Source organism: Phalangium opilio, unplaced genomic scaffold, assembly GCF_054372755.1.
Source record: "Phalangium opilio isolate 3A_F unplaced genomic scaffold, DU_Popi_V2 ptg000003l_1, whole genome shotgun sequence".
Classification (NCBI taxonomy): Eukaryota; Metazoa; Arthropoda; class Arachnida; order Opiliones; family Phalangiidae; genus Phalangium; species Phalangium opilio.
The window spans coordinates 2,227,734-2,253,102 of record NW_028324145.1 but is presented as its reverse complement, the minus strand read 5'-3'; the positions used below and the strand labels follow the sequence as shown (position 1 = coordinate 2,253,102).

General features: G+C 37.8%; 3 protein-coding genes across 6 annotated transcripts; 1 reads left to right on the top strand and 2 right to left on the bottom strand.

The window, feature by feature from the left end:
* l(2)k09022 (HEAT repeat containing 1 homolog l(2)k09022) lies at window positions 1-17,567 on the bottom strand. Its single transcript, XM_089835025.1, has 28 exons — window positions 17,463-17,567; window positions 17,062-17,209; window positions 16,758-16,974; window positions 16,301-16,544; window positions 15,985-16,239; window positions 15,817-15,899; window positions 14,780-15,106; window positions 13,509-13,722; window positions 13,068-13,446; window positions 11,605-11,738; window positions 11,109-11,519; window positions 9,797-9,989; window positions 9,505-9,679; window positions 8,554-8,770; window positions 6,940-7,179; window positions 6,740-6,871; window positions 6,569-6,660; window positions 6,332-6,508; window positions 6,019-6,259; window positions 5,180-5,527; window positions 4,171-4,297; window positions 3,761-4,104; window positions 2,910-3,668; window positions 2,098-2,232; window positions 1,860-2,038; window positions 1,681-1,778; window positions 1,183-1,608; window positions 1-133 (listed from the first exon to the last, which is right to left on the bottom strand). The coding sequence occupies exons 2-28, from the start codon at window positions 17,201-17,203 to the stop codon at window positions 45-47; spliced, it is 6,378 nt and encodes a 2,125-aa protein (XP_089691151.1). The 5' UTR covers window positions 17,204-17,209; window positions 17,463-17,567; the 3' UTR covers window positions 1-44.
* A 69-nt stretch (window positions 17,568-17,636) lies between these two features.
* Window positions 17,637-21,912, top strand: LOC149717082 (RNA-binding region-containing protein 3-like). Of its 3 annotated transcripts, none has more exons than XM_089835060.1 (8): window positions 17,638-17,873; window positions 17,947-18,101; window positions 18,168-18,387; window positions 18,450-18,649; window positions 18,725-18,948; window positions 19,890-20,066; window positions 20,458-20,741; window positions 20,812-21,912. In XM_089835060.1, the coding sequence occupies exons 1-8, from the start codon at window positions 17,751-17,753 to the stop codon at window positions 20,872-20,874; spliced, it is 1,446 nt and encodes a 481-aa protein (XP_089691186.1). In that variant the 5' UTR covers window positions 17,638-17,750; the 3' UTR covers window positions 20,875-21,912. The 3 variants fall into 3 exon arrangements, with proteins under 3 accessions (XP_089691174.1, XP_089691186.1, XP_089691177.1); XM_089835051.1 differs by having other exon boundaries at window positions 17,640-17,873; window positions 18,162-18,387; XM_089835048.1 differs by having other exon boundaries at window positions 17,637-17,873; window positions 17,947-18,387.
* Window positions 20,743-25,304, bottom strand: LOC149717081 (N-acetyltaurine hydrolase). 2 transcript variants are annotated; one of them, XM_089835083.1, is made up of 8 exons: window positions 25,075-25,304; window positions 24,354-24,519; window positions 24,100-24,290; window positions 23,274-23,429; window positions 23,042-23,206; window positions 21,652-21,869; window positions 21,464-21,594; window positions 20,743-20,876 (listed from the first exon to the last, which is right to left on the bottom strand). In XM_089835083.1, coding segments are annotated over exons 1-8 (1,062 nt in total). In that variant the 5' UTR covers window positions 25,109-25,304; the 3' UTR covers window positions 20,743-20,875. The 2 variants fall into 2 exon arrangements, with proteins under 2 accessions (XP_089691209.1, XP_089691199.1); XM_089835073.1 differs by lacking the exon at window positions 20,743-20,876 and having other exon boundaries at window positions 21,460-21,594.
* Between the last annotated feature and the right edge of the window lie 65 nt (window positions 25,305-25,369).

The following is a 25,369-nucleotide window of genomic DNA, read 5'->3' as shown; positions in this document are numbered from 1 at the left end:
TAACTTCAAAATTATTTATTAGGAAATGACAATTATAATTTCTATTAAAAATATTTCATTAAAGGTTCTCCAAGAATATTTTCCATTTTAGAAACGACAGCTTGGCATTGTTCCTCCACTTCAAAGCTTTCATCTTTAACAAGAAAAAAAAAACCATCAACATAAAACTCCACTAAGCCTTTGCGAAAATAAAAATTTAAATGATAAATATAGAGGTGCATTTTTCAAATGACTTATGGGACCTTTGTGGCTGAAATTCGAGAATAGATAGTTTCACTAAACAAGCTACAGAAAATTCCACCCATCTCTCATCTTAAAGTTCAGTGCAGTATTGCGGGGCCCTCTCTGAGTCAAGTATTGAATGGTAGCCTCTCTCTCAATGGCAAAAACCCCTTTAGTGGAAACTATGTATAGGCATAGGCCTTTACGAAAAGGTTTCTGTGCTCAGGGCCAAAGGTTCTAAAGGTCCCGTTACATTTGGTTACATGTATATCAACCGTGTAAATGTGCGACCCCTGCTTTCAATTGCTATGTGCGACCCCTGCTTGAATTTGGTAGCCAGCTCTGGAACCCCTCCTTGAGCCGAGATATTAATTTACTCGATAGTCCAAACTTTCTAAATCCCTTTGTCACTTACCTCGTCAATCTAGACAAACAGCGCTTGGTTGGTCTCCCCTGTCAACTAGGCGGACGTATATAGACCTTGTAAGTCTCTTCCGGGTCCTTAAAACTCCCGGGCAAAAATATTTTACCTACCCTCATCACTCTCACAACACCCGCGGACACCCACGCCAACTTTTCCTTCCTCCTTCTCATAAAGACCCCCTGAAACACTCCTTCTTTAGAAGAACTATCCCCATTTGGAACTCCCTACGCCCTGAAGTGGTCTCCCTCACATCTCTGGCGCAATTTAAATTGGCACTCAATAAGAACCTCAACCTCTAGCTTTCCCAAAAAATTTGGAGCTGTAAGGCTAACTCATTAAGCCCTAGCTCGACAATTCAACTGGAGCAAAAAAAAAAAAGGCTTTTTCTGTTGGTTATTGGCGTGAGAAAAACAGCCATCGGACTTTTTACCCAGGAATGCTTTCGCTTTTTTTATAGAACGGCCTAGTATTTACCCACTACTAAATTTATAACGTGGCTGAAAACGTTTAGTCAACTCCTTTAAATTTAAACTCACCCTCCATTAATTCGGCTAAAAATGGTATTGATTCGGGTAAGAGGGACATATAATCCTCTCCCAATTTTTCCACGACTTCTTGTAAGACAGAAAGCGCCGCGAATCGAACTTTGGGTGAAGAATTCCTCGTCTTTAGCAGTAATTGATAGTTGAATGACTTCCAACAGCTATCATCCGAAGTTGCGGCCGCAAACTGGGCCAAACAGGGACTGACATATTTAGATATTCGTTCTTCGTATTGGCTCTCTTCACCCAGCGTGTTTTCTACTTGATCCACCAAAGGCTGCATTAATGTATTGAAACAATCCTTGTCAACCAGATATTTGTTATCGTGAAGAAAACAAAGATGTAGCGTTGAAAGGATGTATTGTAACAGTTGGCACGCTTTATCTGTTGCTTTTTTGCCACTTCCGAAGAAAGGTTTCTCTGAAATCCATCAATGAACAAATTATAAGATTATCATCAACAATTTCTCCGAGCAAACTTTTTTGTAATCACCTGTTGTTGCCACATTGTTTGCTTGTAAAATCATGGCAGCATTGGTCACAAAGTGACTAGCAAAAAGCACGAATAAACTTTTAAGCTTTTCTGCCAAACTAATTAACAAAATATTTCTTCATTACCATCCGCAATTAAGACTACGGATTATTTTCGATTCAAATTTAATTTAACCAAACCTGGATGTTAGTCTATAGAAAGTTAAAATTCGCTCTCGCATATAATCCTCTTCAACGGTAGCCCATTCAAACACTTGATAAAATATGGGTCTGAATGAAGTTTCCGATAATTTCAAAACAAGTGAAATCATGGATTCAATCACGTGATCTTCAACCGCATTTACTCGCGATAAAAGATTCTACAATTAAATTAACAAGAATTAACATTGAGAAGTTATTAAATTTTATTGCGCAGTACCTTCGGTTGACATTTTCGGAAATCCAGCGCTGTCAAATAGAAATTTTGCAATTCCGGTAAATTTGAAGATAGTTCCTTCTTCTCCAACCGCGAAACAGAGTTGGATAAAATAGATAACAATGGGCCAATCGCCATCTAGCAAAAACAAAACCGTAATTTCAGAAGTTGTTGCAAAACCAACTACAATAAGATCAGTATTTCAAGTGCTTAACAGCGCAAAATTTTCTGTCTCAAGCAACAATAAGCTAGAGGGAGGGTATACACTGGGTTTGGACATGGATAAAGAATGCGCGTGCGGAAATTTGTTTTCACGCTATAGGATCGGCAACTCCCTATCTCGAACGGCAGCTTATTCTGTATATACTCTGTTACAACATCGGTTGTCAGCACGCGCAAAGCTAGGTCTCTATGTAATCTAGCCTTGCGCGTGCTGACAAGAGACAAAAAACTTCAGGATCTTCAGGATTTAAAATCAGTTTAAAATATCCTGAAGTTTTTTGTCTCTTGTCAGCACGCGCAAGGCTAGATTACATAGAGACCTAGCTTTATGCGTGCTGACAACCGACGTTGTAACAGAGTGTATACAGAATATTCTGTCGCCCGAGATAGGGAGTTGCCTATCCTGTAGAGTGAAAACAAATTTCCTCACGCGCATTCTTCATCCATGGTTTGGGTTCCTTGAACTAGGATGTAAAAAAAAAATGCATGCTTTGCTGGTCCGATATAATTAACTGTTCATAATCTTAGTCTCTCTTGTATCTCTTAAATTTATATGGAATTTCCAACTACAATGTTATTTAATTAATCTTTACCTGTTGACTCCCCACACTTGACAGCTCTTCGTAACAAGCTTTTACAATGGGCAAGATGATTCTGCATGGAACATCCGTCGCCAAATGGCCCCTAACAATCTTCAAACGTATTTGCACCATGGAAGATTTTTGTCCACTAGTCTCGCTATCCGATAACAAACAGACATTCTTTACCAAACTGTGAAGATACGGGCTCAAAAATGGCGACAAATTTTCGACAACTCTATGAATTGTCGTGACCAAACTCAAGAGCAACAACTCGTTATTGGCTAAGGCCTCCTTATCTTCCAGAATATCGATAATCAAAGGAACAAACTGGTTGAGGTAAGGCAAGGTATGAGCTCTCAAACTGTTGCACAACTCAGCCAAACATAAAAACCCGCTGGACTTCAGCTGAGGCGGGTTGTTTTCTTTGGAAACAATTTTAATGACGACTTCTATGGTTTTCTTAAAGGCAGATGGATGACTGGTTCCAATGGTCTTGCTCAGGAGCTTTAAGCCAATCAGGGCAGTCTGTTGGTTGACTATAATTTCTTCTTTCTCCAATGCGCCTTGTTTCGATGTTCCTTTAGCGATTTTTGTTAAAGGTTTGATCAAATCTAGCAGCAATGGAATGTCGCCCTCTCCAAAGAAGTTGGATTGGTGTAAGAGTTTGGCATTTAACATTTCCATGGCTTTACGACAGACAACTGGAAGTTTGTGATGCATTAGGCCTTGGATGACGAACACGAATTGGTTGCTGGGTAAAAGAGCGTTGATCTACAGAGTGAAAAGTTTTAGATTGCTTAGCCATATTGGAGGACAAACTGGTATGCTCCTTCCGAGCATACCATCCTGATTTTATCATATACCTTTTCAATAAGATCGTAAATTTTGTGTTGCAAAGATTTCCAAAATCGGAACGAAGTATTTTGCGAATTTTCTTGGGTTAGATGAGCCACTTGTTGTAAATATTTTAGGGTTGATTCCAAAAATTGTGTGTAATAGGCTTCCATCTTTGACACTTGTTGTTCGTTTAGGTCAACGATCTGACTGATAAACTGTTCCGATGAAATAAGAGAAGCGATGAAGAATATCCCCATGTATTTCAAATATTTCACGTCTTTTTCCGTCAGTTGTTTGTTCCCAAATAAAAAATCCTCGTTCTCGTTCGTTTTCGACTCTTGGCTTGCCTTAATTTGTTTCTTTTTCGTAACTATTATTTAGAATAGCGTTATTATTTTTTTAATTACTCCAAAGTTTAATTTAATTTAAATCTTACAAGTGTCGGTTGTAAGTGCTGAAATGCGTTGCACCAGTTTATTAGCGGCTGCAATTTGAACAGCTGGATTTTGAGTCAAACTAAGTTCTATCGCAAACTCTACAGCTTCAGGTAAAACATTTTTGGCCTGAAAATGTTACGAATAGGAAAAAAAATGTTAATTGGACAAAACTGGAATATTTTAATAAACAAGATGGCACCGGCCATATTACACTTTTGCGCGGCCTCTAGTACTAGACTAGAATTAGTATTACCAAAAACGGATTTATGGGATAAGAACGTCGGATCATAGCTTTAGCCTCTAGTACCATCCTCGCATACTTTATTGAGAAACTTCGTCTGCTTATATTTTGACTCCACCCACAAATTCGATCTCTAGAAGTAGCTATATACAGAATTTGTGGGTGGAGTCAAAATATAAGCAGACGAAGTTTCTCAATAAAGTATGCGAGGATGGGGAGTGAATTCGCTAACTCCGACGTTCTTATCCCATAAATCCGTTTTTGGTATTACTGTATATTCATTATAATATGACCCCAACAAATTTATAATTTTTGGTTTTTTTCCATTGTTTATAAAATAGCATTCCGATTATGAATAAAACCAATCTAGTCAGAATTTGGTTTACAGTTCAATTAAATAAGTGAATCGGTTCCGTTCCCAGGCGACGATTATCTCTTCACGAGATACACTTTACCAAATAACTGTAGCTTGTCAACATACCACCGTGGCTCAGCTTGCTTAGTCAATAATCTGAGGAGAAAAGTGGGGATCCAAAGCGCAAAATATTTTCTTAAATAAAAAATTGTGTTGATGTTGCAGAGCCACCTAAGAGTGGTTCTTTGCAAATATCCGACCGTGTACGCGAAAAAAGGGGGAAACGGGGATATAAAAGGCGCCCAGCCTGCGAGCAAGGGTAGGAACAATACTTTCGCTAGCTCTAAAGAGCGCAAAAGTAAAAACAATGGCAATAAATCCTAGAGGGAAAAAAATGGAGTAGGTCACGTACCTTATCTTCCTCGTTTTTCCGCAAATCTATTTTAGTGTTGGTCTGACTTCGAGAAGCGATCAAGTGAATCAAAGGTAGCCACAAATATTTGTTAGGTTCCAAAACGGAAATGAGTTTGCTGAATAATGGTAGTCTACGATGACGGGGAATATCGTAAAAAGCATCCGCAAAAACTTGAACCACAGCCGAAGCAATCTCTTCCGTTTGCAACTGACTTGCCCGCATTAATGCCGGAATCACTGTTTCTATAGTTTTCGAAATAACTTGGAAACTGTAACTATCATCTTGACGCACCATGTTGGTTCCCATGAAGGTGAAAATGGCCATTATATTGTGCAAAACATGATTCTGAAAACCGGAAATTAGAAAAATATAATATTGTATTGCTTAAAGCAAAGCGCCGGTCACGTGGTTCCCCTACAAGTTAGGAAAGTCAACTTATAGGGGAAGCACGTGACCCGCGCTTTGCTTTAAAGGGAGGGTGAAAAAGAAAACCAAGTGATTTTTCATCAATTCTCTTATTATAAAGGATAGCGAAACAACAAATTTTTTTGTGGCACGCACAATGGCAAATGAAATTTAGACCGAGATTTCATAAAAGTTAATCATGACGCGAAATTTAGAGCGTGCCATGTAGATTTTGTTAATAAGAAGGCAGGGTGCTAAACGATTGGTCATATGTGCAAAATCTCAAACTAATACGAATTTTAAAATCATTCAGAGGTATTTCCTCAATGTTTCAATATGCAGATTATTTCGATAATTAGAAGAATCAATAAAAAAAAATCACCTGATTTTCCCTTTAAAGGTTTCAGAGTATGAATAAGTATAAAATTTACCGGGTACATCACAGCGGCCAAATTGAGTAGAATTAAAGCCAGATTTTGGGTTTGTGGATTAGGCGAATGTCGAATGCACGTCACTGCTAATTCAACCTGAAACTTTTCAGGTAAAAACAACGCTGAATTTGCAGTATTTTCTTCAATTTTAGCTTTCAGTTGTTGGCAACAATTGAGAAGACTTGACAAAATCAATTGTCGTAAATATTCCGATCTTGGATTTGATTCAAACTCCAAACTCCTAAAAAGATTTTATTTACATTGCAGACACCATTTGGCGCATTAAAAGTTAAGAGAAACGTAGGATAAAAACCTCTTCAACAAATCAAACAAGGCAGGAACAATCAGCTCAACTTCTAGAATTTGGCTCTTGTTTTGTATGGCCTCTAATAGGAAGGTTATTTTTTTCCAATCCGCGCTATTCAAGAGCTCCATCGTAGAATCGCTAGTTAATACTTTTTCCGGAGAATAAGGACTGCTAGCCGTTGATCTAATGAAGCGAATCATTAGTTAAAAGAAGCAAAAGGCAGCGTAGAATTATAACAAGTACCTTGAGAGTCTGGCTTCTTTAACAGATTGTACATCAGCTGCGTGATCGGAAAGTTGCAAAATTTTGCTAATAATTTTACCATCGAAACAAATCTAATAAATAATTTCAAATATAAATAAATATAGATTTGGGGCCTCACAATTTGCAATAGAAATGATTTTAGTTATTTACCCTATGCAAGGACTTGTAAACCTTATCCTTATCATCCAGATTTTTAGCATTGACGCAAGCGCTTAATATCAAAGTAAGCAACTTTTGCTTGACATCGTTATTAGGAAGAGCAGCGAAAAATTTCTTGTTAATCTATTTAAAAAAATATATATTTCATTAAAACAACCCAAATTATGGACCAGGACATAAAAATTCCTTACAACTTTAGCAACTATTTGTGGTAAGCCTTCTCCTTTCAAATCACTTATTGTCGACTTCAAACCCCTCTCTAACGCTAGAAAAAGGGAGGAATCAATTCTGACGACGAAAGAGGCAGTTTCTTCCGTGAACTTGGAAAGTATTTCGTTGATTATTCTAGCGGGAATGGGAGGAAGCTTGCCAACTTTATGATAAGCGTCCAGAATATTATTGAAAAGGTTTACAAAACCAAGCAACAACTCCTGTGGAAATTTATTTTAAAGAATTGCCAAATTCAACCGCAAATGAGTAAAAAACTAAAAATTGCGAAAAAGTTTGAAACAAGTAAACATGGATAAAGAATGCGCGTGAGGAATTCGTTTTCATACTAGAGGACACGCAGCTCCTGTATCGCCAACGGCAGCTTATTCGATAAGTATACTCTGTATACAGGGTTCATACAACTTTTGCAAAAGAAATTTAACTGAGATTTCCAGGTATTTCCCCACATTCTTCCCTGAGTTTTCCAGGTTTTTGCCGTATATACAGTATCCTATGGAGGAAATGTAAACGAAGGAGCGGGGGGGGGGGGCACATAGGACTATAACCAGAAATATATTACTTTACACGAAGTTCACTTCTCCCTACCTCGCGCCGGCCATCATCTATGAAGTATTTTTACAGGCTAGAAACTGTACCGTTCCTCCCGGACAGCGAGGCAGAGAGGTGAAAATAAAAACACTAGCGTCGCGTAGTGAGGAAAATGTGCGTAAAACCGGTTTTATTACAATCGTATCATGGTTGTATCTTATGCAGCGGCTTCTCACTTGCGCGAAATACAGTTGAATCCCGCCGTTTCTAGGAAACGTCAGATTATCTTGGCAGTGGCCATTTATCACAGTTCTCTCTCGAGAGGAAGACTTTTTCACTTCGCGACTAGCGCGCGTCGGGAGGGGGAAAAAATTCACGCCTCTTCACTCTTGCAAAGTTTTTTTTTCGGGTTTTCTCTTCATAGATGATGTCCACGGTACTAACCCTTATTGAAGTGAACTTCGTGTAAGGTAATATATTTCTGCTATAACATAGTCAAAGGGCATCCCTGTATCTCTACTAGAACCAGAGTTATGAGCCTCCAAAGTTTAGTGTAATGCTATTCCTATGGAGAGTATGTTTTTGAACATTTTTCTTAATTACTCGGGCTCTATTTGTCTTAATCCCGAGTTATAGTATGGTTGCATACTATAACATAGTCAAAGGATATCCCCGTATCTCTTGTAGAACCAGAGTTATAAGGCTCCAAAGTTTAGTGTAATGTTAATCCTATGGGGATGTTAGTGAACATTTTGCTTAACTATTGGCCCCCCCGTTTGACGCAAATTTCACTGATTTCCCTGAACTTTACTAAAAATTCTAAATTCCCCTGAGGTTTTTGTTAATTATTTATTTCCCCGAGTTTTCCAGGTTTTCCCGGTTTGTATGAACCCTGGTTCCAGCTTTGGTTGACAGCAGACGTAAGTCTAGGTCTCTATATGCTGATAAGAGACGAAAGAAATACTCTTTTGTCAGGATTTTAATCTCGAAAACAAATTTCCTCATTCTTTATCCATGGAGTAACTTTAAAAGTCGTTCATACTAACGTGCGAGTTGGATTGCTTCAACATTAGAACCCCGCCATATTGACAATGTTCCTCTACTTGATTACTAGCACATAAATTGAGAATTTCTCTCAAAACTACGCTTTCTGGAGTGATTGATATGGTCGCTGTTCGTCTACGAGTGGCTGGACCTTCTTTCTGGGCTTCTGGATCATTTAAAGCCGGAGAAAGCCAAGCGGAAAACAAAAATGAAAATTGGCTGAAAAAAAAAAAAGGATTCCAAAGTGTAAAACTTGCAATAGTACATTGAACTGTTTTTAGCCACATCGTAGTACACGATGAGGCTCTTAGTTTGACCCGAGCTGTAGTAGTAGTAGTGGCCGGGGTTGTCGCTTTCGTTATCGTCGGATTTTAGCTTAAAAGAACTTTATATAACCACAACCCACCCATAGGGGTAACTGGGCTCAGTTAGAGATTTAATTTTAATTAAAATTTTTTCAGGTCAGACCCGGGAATCGAACCGGGGTCGCTCACGCAGCTACCACTGAGCCATATAGACTTGAAACAAACCCCGAGATTTTATCTTTTAGTTTTATCTCTAAAATGTCGGGGTGATGTGGGGTGGGGTACCTCTTAATCTGTGGGGTCGGATACTTTTGAATTTTTATCTGTGGGGTCGGATACTTTTGAATTTTTATCTGTGGGGTCGGATACTTTTGAATTTTTATCTGTGGGGTCGGATACTTTTGAATTTTTATCTGTGGGGTCGGATACTTTTGAATTTTTATCTGTGGGGTCGGATACTTATGAATTTGTATTCACTCTGATTTTATGCACGGTAAATCATTTAAGCATTGTAAAAGATAGCGGTATTCACTCAGTAGGGTAAGGTATAGAGGGGTTATCCACTCATTAGGGTAGAGTATAGAGGGGCTATTCACTCGTACGATGTGGCTACTATTACGAGCCCTTGGGTCGTCTTGTTAAAGTTACTTTTCGTCAGAAATGATTTCTTCCTCGTGTTCCTTAACATAAGAGAACAAATTCAGGAAAGCGTTAGGTTCAGAAACCTTCCCTATCTTATTCAAAATGTTGGTGACACATTTGATTGCCAAACTTCGTATTTTTTCATCAGGAGCGCAGAGAGTAGCCAAAAGGTGAAAGGTAACTAGAAGAAATGAAGCGCAATTGTAATAAAAGCAAACGTTTTGCGCCTCTTCATCAAGCATGTTCGGATTTCGGCTTCCCGAAACAAATCAAACAAGTTTAGACTACTTATTCTTACTAATGATATCTTCTTTGAAAAAAGGTTCCGGATTTGTAAATGACGACAAAAACTCTTCCGCAATTTCCAAAGAAATAAATTGAATATTAGGCCATTTAGTTTCGAAAGAAATCCCGTCTACTCCAAACTTCAAATGCTCGAGCCAAAACCTTGATAAGAACCTCAGTTTTTTCTCAGGTTCTTCAAACAGAGTCTAAAATGAGAAAACTGGCAAATTAGCTGACTCAACTATTAGACCGAGTGAGTTAGAAACATATGAATTGACCGTCATTTTTACATCACGGAGAAAAAGGTTTCTGGGGCTTAGGGCATCACACGCCCATCAACAGGATAAATATGAGGGCGTGGGGTTTTTGACTTTGGTTATTTGTGTGATAATTTTGGTAGGGTTGAATTGCCTTGAGGAATAGTGTCATTGGACCTTTTACCCATAATCCCCCCCCTTAGAAAGGCCTATAATCAGAAGTATATAGTATAAAAATCCAAAAGTACACTTCATTAACAATTCCCTGTCTTTGGAAGTAGACGACATGTACAGGGTTCGTACAAAATTTTTGGAATGAAATTCCCTGACTTTTCCAGGTTTTCCCTGACTAAATTCCACAAATTTCCCTGACCATTTGCAGTAACGTACATGGCGAACGTATATGAAAACCAATCTATATTCACTCAAATAATTTTTGCACGAGTTATTTTTATAAAAATTAGCCAATTAATTCGTTTAAATTTAATTTAAAGTAAATCATAAATAACCTGAGTGAGCGAAGCGAGCTCCGCGAATTTGGGGCTTTGCTCAAATCTCAGACAAAACTTTTTCTGGTCACCATTATACTTTAAATTTCCCTCCAATATATTTTTCCCTGACATTTCCCTGACTTTTTAGGTCCATTTTAAATTTCCCTGACTTTTTAGGCCCATTTTAAATTTCCCTGACTTTTTAGGCCCATTTTCAATTTCCCTGACTTTTCCAGGTTTTCCAGGTCGTGTACGAACCCTGATGTATACAGAGAAGCAAACTACCCTCCGCTCAACGCCTACAGGAACTAACCAATCAGGGAAGGGCTTCTTGACGTCATAGATTTATAGCAGTACATAATACTGATAATAATCTGCTACTTTATGAGCCTATTCACGGCTCGTTCCCTGTGCCACGCTCGGGAAGGTAATCATACACAGAGGGGGGGGGGTCGACACTATTCTGGAATAAAGGAGGGCTTCTCATATTGCACATAGCGAGCAAGTTTCAACGAAGGGTACTTTTCGTTTTTATATCTATATACTTTTGCTATAACTAAGAGAAATTAAAAATTACCCCTAAAAACTGTTCCAAATATTTTTTGAAAAGAGTCATCCGAATTTCATTTTTGTCATTTGAATGATTAGCGATGAAATAAAAAGAGTCAGCTTGTAGGTCGCAAAATTGGCTGTTTTCTTCAACAGAATCGAGAGTATTAGCCTTGAGAAGGCTAAAAATGTCTTTCAAGGTTGATGAGAGTAGCGAAACAGGAAGTTTGGAGAGCAGCAAACCCTGTAGAGTATCGTGTTTGATGGCTTCCTCTTGCATCACGTACGGTAACATCTGATTCAAAATTTTGATGGATTTACGAGCAGCATTTATTCGTTCACTGGAAGACAACGAGCTGTTTACAATATATGTCAAAGCGCTGAGCGAGACAAACGTCGAGATGGTGTTATTGTCGTTTGCAATAACCTCCAGATATGCCTGCAACAGATTAACAAAAATTTAAATAAATTAAAAACATTATTTGACTAAACTTTAAACCGAGTTAAATAAAATGGAGACACACAATTTTATTCAGCGTTCCTTGATCGATCTTCTTCAACGATTCGGTTATACCATTGATAAGAAGCTGATTCCATCGCTTCAACTCCTTGTCTTTGCAATCCTTTTCTGGTACTTTCATTTTCTTAGACTCCAAAACTAAAAAATAATAAAACAAATTATAATATATCATAAGAAAATAATATATAGCTCCCTATAAGTATGAAACGTAGTACATTTTCATACTACAGCATTTGCTCCCAAATTTGGCGCGCTTACGCTTGTACGCCCCTTGGGAGAACTTTCGGTACTACGAGTAAAAGGGGGGGCGAAACCGCCGCCGCCACCTAAGGTGTCCGCGAAAGGCACGATGGGCCGGGGAAAGTACCAGTGTAGGCGCTAGCCTCGTTCGTCAAAATCTCGCGCCATCTATTAATTTATTATGATAATTTTGACATGTACTTAATCAGTTATAATTATCATAATAACGTCCAGACCTTTAACCATTTAATTACAACATAAAATTTGAAAATTTTCTAAACAAATTAATATTTCATCTTTTTAACGCCAAAAACTCTTAATAGGTGGCATTAGAAACTTTTTACAAATTTCAATGGAAGAAAATGCTGTTTACAATCATGGCTTAAATGGAGAGTTTCATACTTATAGGGAGCTATATATTATTTTCGCATGAATATATTTATTTAGCAGTGCTAAAAACAAACGAAGTGGCTATGTGTGGGCCCAAATTATAGTCCCTGTCTATTAAGCGCGGTCATTCCTATTTTGGTCCAAAAATTGTCTCCTCACAATTTGGGGGGCCTAAATAGTCGCGCAGCCCAAAATTTAGGCCTAAATAGCTTAGCAAATCATTCACGCTATTTAAGCCCAAACCATGGATAAAGAATGCGCGTGAGGAAATTTGTTTTCACGCTATAGGATCGGCAACTCCCTATCTCGAACGACAGCTTATTCTGTATATACTCTGTTTGTAACAACATCGGTTGTCAGCACGCGCAAAGCTGTTTCTCTATGTGACGTACCTTTGTACGTGCTGTCAAGAGACAAAAAACTTGAGGATCTTCAGGATTTAAAATATCCGCGAGTTTTTCAGCTCGAGTGCACGGACCTCTAGGCCTTAGTTTCAAATACGTGTGAAATTGAAACTAAGGCCTAGAGGTCCGTGCACTCGAGCTAAAAAACTCGCGGATATTTTAAATCCTGAAGATCCTGAAGTTTTTTGTCTCTTGACAGCACGTACAAAGCTACGTTCCATAGAGACCTAGGTTTGCGCGTGCTGACAACCGATGTTGTTACAAACAGAGTATATACAGAATAAGCTGTCGCTCGAGATAGGGAGTTGCCGATCCTGTAGAGTGAAAACTAATTTCCGCACGCGCGTTCTTTATCCATGCCCAAACTATGGTCTTAAACAGTGTCCCCGGCTATTTAATCCCAGAAATTGGATCTAAATAGAATTTAACGTACATTGGTTTATTGCAGTGAAAAAAGCTTGTGACTTGGCAAACTTCGAATGAAGAATAACTTCATTGAGAATAGCTGGAGTTTCCTTATTGGAACTAATCATAAAGTTGAAGACGCTCCTCATTAACTCATTCTCCCGCTCTTTGTTATCGTATAATTCTTCTTCATTGCAAATAAATTGAAATACGTTTTTCTTCACTCGCATCCACTTTACGTCATCCCTCTTTAACACATTCATCAGATACGAAAAGATCTCCTCAACTGTGAAATATCTCATCAATTTCTCTTCTAATTCCAGTATGGTTTGAACTATCTCAGGTTCATCATCGTTTAAACGAAGTTGTAACGTTTCTTTTATAATATCTTTGTCCGCAGACTTTATCTAGAAATTGCATTTGAATCACTAATCATTTTCATTAAGAACTAGAAAAGGAGTAGTAATACCTTTCCTAAACGAATGGATTTGATTAAGTGTTTGACTCCCAAAATTCTTCTAGCGACGGTTGGATGACAAATGTTCAGGAACAAGATGTCTTTGTTCTTATTGGATAATTTTTCGGTTCCAACTGAATATAAAATTAATCGAACTTTGCTTTTAGCCTTTGGTTTGGCGAAAGTCATAAACTTTTTAACTTCTTCGTCAACAACAACGGGATACCTAAAGAATCATAATAAATTTCACCTCGTTACAAAATTTTAATCATGGATAAAGAATGCGCGTGAGCGTGAAATTTGTTTTCACTCTATAGGATAGGCAACTCTCTATCTCGAACGACAGCTTATTCTGTATATACTCTGTTACAATATCGGTTGTCAGCACGCGCAAACCAATGAGATAGAATATATGTATTAAACCTAGAGTCACAACGTGAGATCTCGAGATCGACGTTTCGTGATACACTTTTTGTCGAGCATGAATCTTTATCAAATACGGGTGGCGCCCCCTATTAATCACTTGAATTACCATCTGCTGCTATAATCTGTGTAAGAAGCTGTCAAGATAGTTTTTTAAACGTGTTAAATAAAATACGAGAGTTAAATAATAAAAACTCTAGTCCTTTTAATCTAATAAATAGATGAAATAAAAAACCTTAACGAATAACGATGTTTCTGATTGCAAATAAGCAAGTAAAAGTTGTAATTAGTTCCGCTAAAGGCTCACAGATGGCGCTGTCATGTTTTGATAAACGTGCTTTAATAAAACAATGTGTTTCACGGTAAGTCGATTTGAATTGTAACTCTATCTCATTGGCGCAAACCCATGTCTCTATGTGGCGTACCTTTGTACGTGCTGTCAAGAGATGAAAAACTTGAGGATCTTCAGGATTTAAAATATCCGAGAGTTTTTTTAGCTCGAGTGCACGGACCTCTAGGCCTTAGTTTCAAATACGTGTGAAGTTGCCTACAGCCTAATACACGTATTTGAAACTAAGGCCTAGAGGTCCGTGCACTCGAGCTAAAAAACTCGCGGATATTTTAAATCCTGAAGATCCTGAAGTTTTTAGTCTCTTGACAGCACGTACAAAGGTACGTCACATAGAGACCTAGCTTTGCGCGTGCTGACAACCGATGTTGTAACAGAGTGTATAAAGAATAAGCTGTCGTTCGAGATAGGGAGTTGCCTATCCTATACCGTGAAAACAAATTTCAAGCTCACGCGCATTCTTTATCTATCCATGATTTTAACCATAGTTGAACGTGAATTAAAAACATACCTTCGTTCCAAGTGATTGAAACATTTAATTGTTCGGTCTTTAACGCTAATATTCTTCTTGTCAGTATCTTTTTTGTCAAATTTAATAACGTATTTTTTGAAGAGGGTTTTGACGGTTTTGCGAATACTTTTGGTTTCCAACCGTATTGATTTCAGAATGGAGAGGAGACAACGAAAGGGTCCTTTCTTTTCATTTTTCACGGGAGCGATAGTCTTAGAAAGAAGTTTGGTTATAAGTGGTTGTAGAAAAGGACCACAATGAAATGACTCTGATAAAGACTCCAACTCGCCAATAATGCCCTTCTGCTTAATTATGGCGGTGAAAAGTCTGAAAGGTACAATAAAAACCATATAAATTTGGATAATTACAGAACAGCTAAAACTAGCAGGTTCAGTTAAGTAATATTTCCAAGGGGGGGGGGGGTATTTTAGTTTTTAAGCACATAGAGGTACATCGTCTGCTAAAGTTATAAGCCTTGGATTTGGGTATTTAAGATTTTAATATTTCAATATATTGTAATCGAGTCGAGTACTCGGCTGGACGCGCGAACTTAACGGGTACTCGGCTGGACGCGCGAACTTAACGGGTACTCGGCTAGACGCGCGAACTTAACGAGTACTCGGCTAGACGCGCGAACTTAACGAGTACTCGGCTAGACGCGCGAACTTAACGAGTACTCGGCTAGACGCGCGAACTTAACGGGTACTCGGCTAGACGCGCGAACTTAACGGGTACTCGGCTAGACGCGCGAACTTAACGGGTACTCGGCTAGATACGCGAACTTAACGAGTACTCGGCTAGACGCGCGAACTTAACGAGTACTCGGCTAGACGCGCGAACTTAACGAGTACTCGGCTAGACGCGCGAACTTAACGAGTACTCGGCTAGATACACGAACTTAACGAGTACTCGGCTAGATACACGAACTTAACGAACACTTGCACACCTCTGGATATCTCTCTGAATCTCGGGCAACACCAGAGTTCTGACACTCGAAAGTGTAGCCGTCAATAAAGTTTGGGGTAAATTATACTTACTCTTTAGAAATGGATGGCTTTTGATACTGAAAGATGACCAACAAACATACGGTACACTCCTTTAAACAGTCGGGTTTAGCTCGCTGGAAAAATAAGAGATAAAAACATTTCATCATAAAATGAATTAAAAATTGGGATTGGAACAAAGACACTCGTATAAACTTGTACCTCCACTAATTTCACCAAAATTTTGTCTAAAAAATCAGGAGCTAAAGTGGTTTTCTTAACCATTTGCGATAAAATCATGTAGGATGAGCACAGATAATCTTGATTATCAGACTTTAAACCCTTCAAAAGGTACGGAAGTAATAAAGTCATCATTTCTTCGGATATCATCTGACAATTTTCAAATGCACCCAGGATAGTCAGTGTGTAAAATGAAAGTGTCGTTTTCAAAGACGGATGCGAGATGTTCGATGAAACCTTTAATGAAAAATTAGCAATTAGTATATCATCAACATTATTAAACTAAAACTAATCATACTTTAATGGCTTGCGGAACTAATTCGCAAACAAACTTCATGAAACTAAGATCAGCGTAACAATGATTAAGGAGCGTTGATTTTGCCAATGGAACACCTGGCTTTTGTAAGGGTTCCAGCCAATTCCAACGACTAGTTACGCTACTTATATCCAAAAGTTGAAGGAACCGCACAAAAAACTTAGTTTCGTGAAATGGTAATACGCATCCAACAACGTCGTCAATGTTGAATGTGTGAATATGAAATCTTTGAGAAAACAAAAGCTTACAAAATAAATACAAGGAGCTTATAGAGATATTTCAGAAGCCTTAGTGTGACGTCATGCTATTTCCCCATAGAACCAAAGTGGTACCAAACATGGCAACCGACTGCCAAAGCTAAGCCCGTGACGTTTTACCTAGGCACTGACGTCACAACTGAGAAAGCTCTATTAATTTGAATGGTTAGGTCTTTCAATACCTGTGTATTAGCCATTCTAAAGCTTTGTGCGCTGGTCTCAAAAGGATGTAGGGTGATACCATAATCAGAAACCTTTTAATAATACGATCCAACTTCTCATTATCTTCTTTGGTCTGAACAGAGCGCTCAAAATGTTTGGAGGTTTCGTTAAATAAAGTAGCCTCAAATACAGTGAAGTCATTGTTTAAAAGTTCTAACTCTTCTAGGCCAGTCAAACCTGAAGATAGTGATATTAGTAATAGGTAAGGTGCTACAGCCACTGCTAGAGCAAACTGTCACAGAAAGTGTGCAATAAAATTAATACCAATCGCATAAACAGTATCTCTTTCTAATGTCGCAGCTTCTTTGGGATCAAATAACAATGAAGGTTTAACCTTTTCCGGTAACAACAAGGTTGTTTGTGGCACTGCGAGCTTTTTCAGCTGCTGAGCCAAATATGTAGACATTTTTTTCTGTAAAAGTAGAAATGTTGGTACTAATTGCAATGGAATTTTACGGAAACAATGCACAGCAATGCAAAGTGCCCGGCAAAGTACTGTACTGTACAGTGTACACACAGCCTGGCCCGACTGACTGGTACACGTGTTGGCCAAGGCTTAAGATTCAAAAAAATTAAATATGACCCCTTTAAATATTAAGACCTCTAAACCCAAATTTAAAAAAAACCTCGATTCAAACATTTTGTAATTAAGATATAAAACTCACTTTGTAATAATTAGTATCAGATTATTAACTGAAGATTAATTATGAACGTAATTGTTTTGGTCAGCAAAGTTTCCCCAGCATGTGTTGAGAGCAGAGGACACTGGAGTCTAAGTGACTTAAAACCGAACTGAACAGAACCAAGATTCCTCGCCCTGTGAAATTATCCAATCAGAGATGAGTTCCTTCAACTTCTTTCAAGTTCTTTGATTGGAGCCTACTGCGAAGCAGACACTTTTGCAAATTTTAAAAGTTTTTTCACCACGTGTGAATGTTTAAATTTGTTTAATAATGCATGAAAGTACACTTTTCATTAGACATTTTTCGAAAGACTTCACAGTTGAGGACAAAATAAATTTTTTGCAACAATATGGGGCAACAGCTGTTCGATGCATGCCAAACTATGGCAAAATGGTAATGATAACACAATTTAATTCACCCATATAAATGTTACTGTAATAAAATAATATAAATACTCTATAATCAGCGCTACTCAGCTTTCGCTTCCTTTCCCACTAAAGAATTAGCAGAATGCGCCTTACAACGGCTGCATCAATTAGAACTGGCTGGTCAGCGTTTAGTGGTACAATTTGCCAAACCTCAGCAGTCTGTTAATTTTCCCCATGAATCTGACTTTACAGGGTTGGTTGGATCAAGTTGTGTCCATTCATTCGCTCCTAGGCCTAATATTGAATTTTATAGTCACAGATTTATTGCTCAAAATGAAGCGGAAAATTTGGAAAACGAAAAAGAAAGAATCACCAACAAAATTTCGGAGTTCACCAAACAATTAAATGCCATTGCGCCCCATTTGGGGGTCAATTACCCTCCTTCCCCGTTATTAAGATACAAATATCCACCTCCAACCCCATCAATAATTGCAAATATCAGTAGCGCCTTAGCATCAGTTCCAAAATTTTACACCCAAGTAATATTTCCATCCTACAAAATTTGCGTGGAAGTTAAACATTCGTTTAACTGCTAATTCAGGTTTTACATCTAATGAACAAAATGAACATGCCAGCGCCATTTGGACAACCAACCCCTACAACCCCTTTATTGCCAGATCCTCCTGTCATAACAGCCAATGATAAAGTCATAGTTATGGGACCAAGAAAAGGTCTTGAAGATCAAATATCCTCGGAGGAATCTGAATATCAAAGTGAAGAAGATGAAACACCGAGAGATATGTTGGTGGTGTTCCGATTTAAAGAGACCTTCAAAATGCAATGATAATGATAATGACGTAGACACTTGCATTTCAGAATGATATCTGAACCCCGAACTAAAAGGCCAGCCACCAAAAAACCACTGAAACCAATAAAAAGGCCCAAACTTCAAAAAATAATCACACCAGTCGCATCACAAACTCAGACGCGAGACGCTGACAAAATGATTGAACCATCCAAAGTTTTTGAAACGGTTGAATTGGAGTCGAAAAAGATTCAGTTCAATTTCAAACAGGGGGAAGAATTAGTTATTGGAAAAAGTATGATTAATTGTTACTTATAAAAAAAAGTGAGGAGAAAGGGACGTCACTTAAGTCGGTTGAGAAATCTCGTAAATTATTGGATGAAAGTCTCATAGCGTTTTCCATTGGGGTGATTTGACGGCTCGAAAAAAAAAATAAAAAAAGTTCGTCTTCCATTGGCCCAGTCGCTCCCTTCCGGATTGATCCCAACTGCTCCAACGTGAGAGACGGAGCGACTAATAGCGTTTTTCTTTGAGGTGATCCGAGCGCTCTCTTTCATAGAAAAAAAACGAGCTGCTCCGAGAAGAGCGATGACATAACAAGAAAGTAGAGCTATCTCATAGCGTTTTCCTTTGTGGTCGCCCGAGAGCGCTCCGAGATCGCTCCTTATTTTCGTGTTACGTCATCGCTCTAGCTCGGAGGACCGAATGTAATTGCTCCCAATGAAAGACAAACGTTTTTTCAGAGCGGTTTTGTGACTTCATCAGGCGCTCCATTTTGGTCGCTCCGTCTCTAGAGTCGGAGCGGTTGGGATCAATCCGGGAGCAAACCGGGAGGGAGCGACTGGGTCAATGTAAGACGCGCCTCCTTCTCGGAGCAGCTCGTTTTTTTTCTATGAAAGACGATTTTTTTTTTCGGAGCGCTCCGGGAGCGCTCGGATCACCTCAAAGAAAAACGCTTTCAGTTGTGACGTCAGCGCCTAGGTAAAACGTCACAGGATTAGCTTTGGCAGTGGGCGGCAATGTTTGGTACCGCTTTGGTAATCTATGGGCAAATATAATGGGTGACGTCACACTAAGCCTTCAGAGATAGCTCTATACGGAGCGATCTCGGGCGACCCTAATGGAAAACGATAACTAATGAGTTCAGCGAAGGCTTTTCAAACTGGCTTCCTGATTCTCCATTTTTTTTCTGATCTTGGGACCAGCAACAATAATTTCATATCTATTATAACTTAGGTAATGAAGAAGATTCGTCAGAAATTAGTGTTGTAGAATCTGGAGGCTTTGGAGTGATAGAACCACAGAAAATTGAAACCAAGGAGAAAGAAGAAACATCGGACAATGAAGAAATTTGGAAAGGAGTTAAATTCCTTAGCAACTTGGAATTAGAGAGAAATAAAATCTCCGCTCAAGGTTTTAACAAAACTTTTAACCCAGAATCAAGAAGTGATATCTAGTTTATTAGGGAGAAGGTATAAGATGCCTAATTATTCGCGCGCCATAGTCCCAGTCCCCCTTTGAAAATACCAGGGGGGACGTAAAAGGAGGCGCCAGGCTATTTCGCTGCCTCTCCTCAGTCGGAAAATACGTAATTTTCGTCATTCGCGTCGCGCTGACGTGAGTTTTCAAGAACCAATGAGATGCTGCTTGTAATTTAGAGGCGGGGATTAACTCCGGACCTACGTTTGGACTGGAGATAAAGCTGGAAATGTGGAGAATTTATACCTTCTCCCTAATAAACTAGATATCGCTTCTTGCCAGAATATTATGTCTTAAGAGTTAAGACTTATGTTTATAATATCAGAAATGAAAAACCACACTGCTTTCAAAAACTACGCCCCCGGTGAAGCCACTTACCGACTCTACGTCAAGAACTTAGCCAATCAAGTTGATGATAAAGACTTGATAAGTATATTTGGGAGATACATAAACAGGCGAGATGAAATCGAGAAAAACATGTTTGATATAAGGTTAATGGAAGGACGAATGAAAGGTCAAGCTTTTGTAACTTTAGCCAATGAAGAGCAAGCCATTAAAGCTGTAAATGAAACACACGGATTTATGTTAAAGGGAAAACCAATAGTAGTCGTAAGTTCCAGTTTTTTTATTATCAAAAGTATAAATTATGGATTAAATTCATCACACTTTTCTTATCTAGCAATTTGCTCGATCAGCGAGACCAAAGGACGATGCTAACTCGGGAAAAGCGAAAAAGAAATAAATCTGTAAAAAAAAAAAGTATCAGTGATTATAAAAAATTTAATTTACAGTCAAAGGAAAAATTAAATTGCCAGAAAACCATTTCATTCTCCCTTTAAAGGGAGGGTGAAGTAGAAAATCAAGTGATTTTTTTTATCGATTCTTCTACTAATTATAAGACCAGTCTGCATAGTCAAACATTCAGGAAATACTTCCGAATGATTTTAAAATTCATATTAGGTTCAGATTTTAAGGATTATTTTAAAAAAGGACCTCCGACCAATCACGTAACGCCCTGCCTTCTTGTTAACAAAATTCTCGTGGCACGTTCCGTGTCGAATGAAATTTATCACGACATTTGATAAAATTTGCGCGCGACGTGAAAATCGTGGCGCGAGAATTTTGTTAGTAAAAAGGCAGGGCGTTACGCGATTGGTCGGAGGTCCTTCTTTAAAATTATCCTGCAAATCTGAACCTAATTTGAATTTTAAAATCATTCGGAATCTGTATTTCCTGAATGTTTCACTATGCAGACTGGTCTTAAAATTAGTAAAAGAATCGATAAAAAATCACTTGATTTTCTACTTCACCCTCCCTTTAAGTATGTTTACCAATATGTTAGCCATTGAGCGGGATTTTCAATTGTTATTTTATCAACTTGTTCTTGAGTGAAACCTCTCTCGAGCATTTTTGGAATGACATTCAGAAGAATATGAGAAAAACCGTGACCCCCAAATTTCATCTGAAATAATAATTCTAAATTATGTCAACAATGTAATGTACCTAATATCGGATTTACCAATCTATGTTTCGTGTGAACATCTTGAGAAATAAGAATTTTTTCTTCAAATCCGTGTTGAGCCAATTTATATAATCGAGCGATTCTTTGAGCATCACTCGGCATATCTATGGCGCGGTTCAATTGGTAATGCGAAGACTCTGTTCCAAATAAATCGAATTCGCAAAAAACTCCGCAACTTAGAAATTCCGCCAATTTTGTATTCTCAAAAATTGTACCTATGGAAATAGTAAATAATAAATTTGAGCTTACCACCAAAAATCTAGGAAATTGAAGGAAAAGCGTGTTAACATAACATTATACCTTAAAAGAACGGCCTTTTTCTAAACATAAAAGGAAAAATATTTAAAAATAAATGATCTCTTATTACAAAATAATAATAATTAGCATTTAATTAGTCTTAAAAATAATCAAGGACTACTGCGCCATCCGCCATTGGTTTAGTGGCGTCTGCTAAATCGAACCACTTAATCCTACGGGATTGGTTGAATTCTCACAGGCTGAGAGGGGCAAGGGTAGGTAACAACGGTAAGAAGTTCGGTTTAGCAGACGCCACTAAACCAAGGGCGGATGGCGCAGTAGGCCACGTTTTTAAGACTAATTAAATGCTAGTTATTTTGTAATGAGATATGATTTTCCTTTTATATTTAGAAAAAGACATTCTTTTAAGGTATAATACTATATTAAGTTACCTTTTCCTTTAAAGGGAGGGTGAAGTAGAAAATCAAGTGATTTTTTATCGATTCTTCTTCTAATTATAAGACCAGTTTGCATAGTGAAACATTCAGGAAATACAGACTCCGAATGATTTTAAAATTCAAATTAGGTTCAGATTTTAAGGATAATTTTAAAGAAGGACCTCCGACCAATCGCGTAACGCCCTGCCTTTTTGTTAACAAAATTCTCGTGGCACGTTCCGTGTCTCGCGCCACGATTGTCACGTCGCGCGCAAATTTATATCAAATCTCGTGATAAATTTCATTCAACACGGAACGTGCCACGAGAATTTTGTTAACAAAAAGGCAGGGCGTTACGCGATTGGCCGGAGGACCTTCTTTAAAATTATCCTTGTAATCTGAACCTAATTTGAATTTTAAAATCATTCGGAGATATTTCCTGAGTGTTTCACTATGCAGACTGGTCTTATAATTAGTAGAAGAATCGATAAAAAATCACTTGATTTTCTATTTCACCCTCCCTTTAACTGGCAAGGGAACGAGAAACTTAAATTCTCAAAAAGGGTTTGGGGAAAAAAAAAAAAAAAAAAAAAAAGAAAGAAATAAATTTAAAAAATTTAAAAGTTTTCAAAAGGAAAAATTTTTAAAATCAATTAATGACAACAAACACAATGTTTCACACCTTTGCCAGTCCATTTTAATAACTCCCTTACGTTCTAGATGTGACATGACAGTCTTGTAGCTTTTCCCTCCCGCTTCTTGAAAGAGTCTCATAATTTCAAACGGAGCTTCGTCACTTCGTCCTGGGTGAATGTTAACTGGACATCCTAAAAATTCTTGCACTTGAGCCGCTGCTCTTAAAACTCTCTTCTCAAAATCTGATTTGAAATTTAGAGTATTAATTATTTAGAAACGATTGTTGGCTAATTAAAAAAAAACAAATACCATCTATGGGCCAAGATGTTCCTATTTCTCCAATAATCCCGCACTTCATTTTAGTATCCTGAAATCCTTCAACCAATTCTTGATGCATAAATTCAATCATTTTTTCTTCCGAATAGGCTAACCGCGTTTGCGACTGACTCGGGCTAATGTAGAAACCTTATAAAATATTAAAAATAAAACGTAAATCTTCATAGTTTCTCAAAAACTGTTAAAATATCCAATAGCGTCCAATAGTCTTTGAGTGACTTAGTAAGCTAGAAAACAAACCAAATAACGCTGACAGGGTTGCCACGGGTCAGGGAAAACCTGGAAAAGTCAGGGAATTCAAAAATGGGCCGGAAAAGTCAGGGAATTCAAAAATGGGCCGAAAAAGTCAGGGAATTTGATTTTAGTGGGTAAAATTTCTGGGGATAAGTCTGTATTGAAAGAGTAATGAAAGTTTCTCCTCATCTTCTTTTAACGCAGAAAACTCTAGAGCAATCCTTAAAATTGTCTAGAATTGTTTTTGTAAAGTAAACGCCTTTAAAATAATCTCTTAGACCGTTATTTATAGTTAAAATGTTTCTTATTCAATTTGGTGCGAAAAATACATTGGAAAACTTAATGTAGAGAGTTTATTTAATTATAGCACTTAAAGCGTGCTGTAAACATTCACGTTTCTGGCCTAAAAAGGTCAGGGAAAATCTCAGAAAAAGGTCAGCGAAAACCTGGAAAAGTCAGGGAATTTGGTTCTGAAAATTCCGTGGCAACCCTGGCCTGACATTTTCGTTAATTTCAAGTTATGTCCTCATTCCTCAAATAGTATATAATCTAAAATTCATCTCACCTGTTCCACAGATAATATTAACTTTGGTTTCACGAGCGTATTTCTCGAGTAATTCAGGTATACGGTTTAACCCAGCCGAAGAATTATCCACAATAGTTCCCCCTCCGTTTTCTTTAAAGAATTTCAACTCGTGTAGAATGGCTTCTCGAGTCGCTAGGTCACCGTATTTGTTATTTTCCTTGTGATGATAGCTAGAAATATTTTTAAATACAATTGATTAAAGTTAATTTAATCTCCATTAATATCGTTCTTACGGGTTCTTATTAATCCACCATAAGTTCTCCATACTCATGGGAGTCTCTGCCATCGGATCATTAGATTGGTCATCCAACGACAATGACAAAATCGTATCATAATTGAATGGTAAATGTTCGTGCGTTAAAGTTTTGCCTAAATGTTTGGGCGAAACTGGTCCCAAAACTGAAATGGTTCATTAAAATTAAAAGGAGTTAAAGAACTAAACGATTACAGTTCTGCCACGGGTCAGGGAAAACCTGGAAAAGTCAGGGAATTTAAAAATGGGCCGAAAAGTCAGGGAATTTTAAAAATTTCAACAAAGTCAGGGAATTTGATTTTAGTGGCTGCAATTTTCTGGGGTTGTCTTTATTGAAAGAGTAATGAAAGTTTCTCCTCAAACTCTCTTAACACAGAACACTCTAGAGCAATCCTTAAAAATGTCTAGAATTGTTTTTGTAAAGTAAATGCTCTCTAAAAAATCTCTTAAGACTGTTATTTATAGTTAAAATATTTCTAATTAATTTTTTTGCGAAAAATACATTGGAAAACTTAATATAGAGAGTTTATTTAATTATAAGCACTTAAAACGTGCTGTAAACATTCACACTTTTGGCCTAAAAGGTCAGGGAAATCGCAGAAAAAGTCAGGGAATTTGGTTCTGAAAATTCCATGGCAACCCTGTAGTAGAATACAAAGAAGCTGCAAGTAAGGACAATATTCTTGTTTAACTTTACTTACTTGTAACAGCTTTTCCTTTGAATTCCGCTGACATGCTGTTTTACTTCACGTTTGTTAAGGACCAGCTACCTCAAAATAACAATAAGTACTTCCCTTGACTTCTTATGATATAAAAATTCGTAGTTTGCAACAAAATAAAATTAGCAATAAAACTATAAAACTGCTTATCGCATTGTCAATACATATGACTAACCTCCACAAGCTGCCTATACAGTTTAAAGTGAAATTAGTCTACACCTACACTTGAGAGATAAAAAAAGACTTATCTTTTACACCCCTAAGAAAGTTAATCCTC

What these genes read in the sequence shown, in the direction of transcription:
- LOC149717082 (XM_089835048.1), top strand. Translation starts at nt 17,751, where the DNA reads ATGCATGAAAGTACACTTTTCATTAGACATTTTTCGAAAGACTTCACA. An exon ending in TGCCAAACTATGGCAAAATG is followed by an intron (nt 17,874 to 17,946) that starts GTAATGATAACA and finishes CTCTATAATCAG; the next exon opens with CGCTACTCAGCTTTCGCTTC. An exon ending in GATGAAACACCGAGAGATAT is followed by an intron (nt 18,650 to 18,724) that starts GTTGGTGGTGTT and finishes CTTGCATTTCAG; the next exon opens with AATGATATCTGAACCCCGAA.
- LOC149717081 (XM_089835073.1), bottom strand. Translation starts at nt 25,108, where the DNA reads ATGTCAGCGGAATTCAAAGGAAAAGCTGTTACAA. An exon ending in TGTCATGTCACATCTAGAAC is followed by an intron (nt 21,870 to 23,041) that starts GTAAGGGAGTTA and finishes CTATTTCCATAG; the next exon opens with GTACAATTTTTGAGAATACA. An exon ending in TTCACACGAAACATAGATTG is followed by an intron (nt 21,595 to 21,651) that starts GTAAATCCGATA and finishes TTATTATTTCAG; the next exon opens with ATGAAATTTGGGGGTCACGG.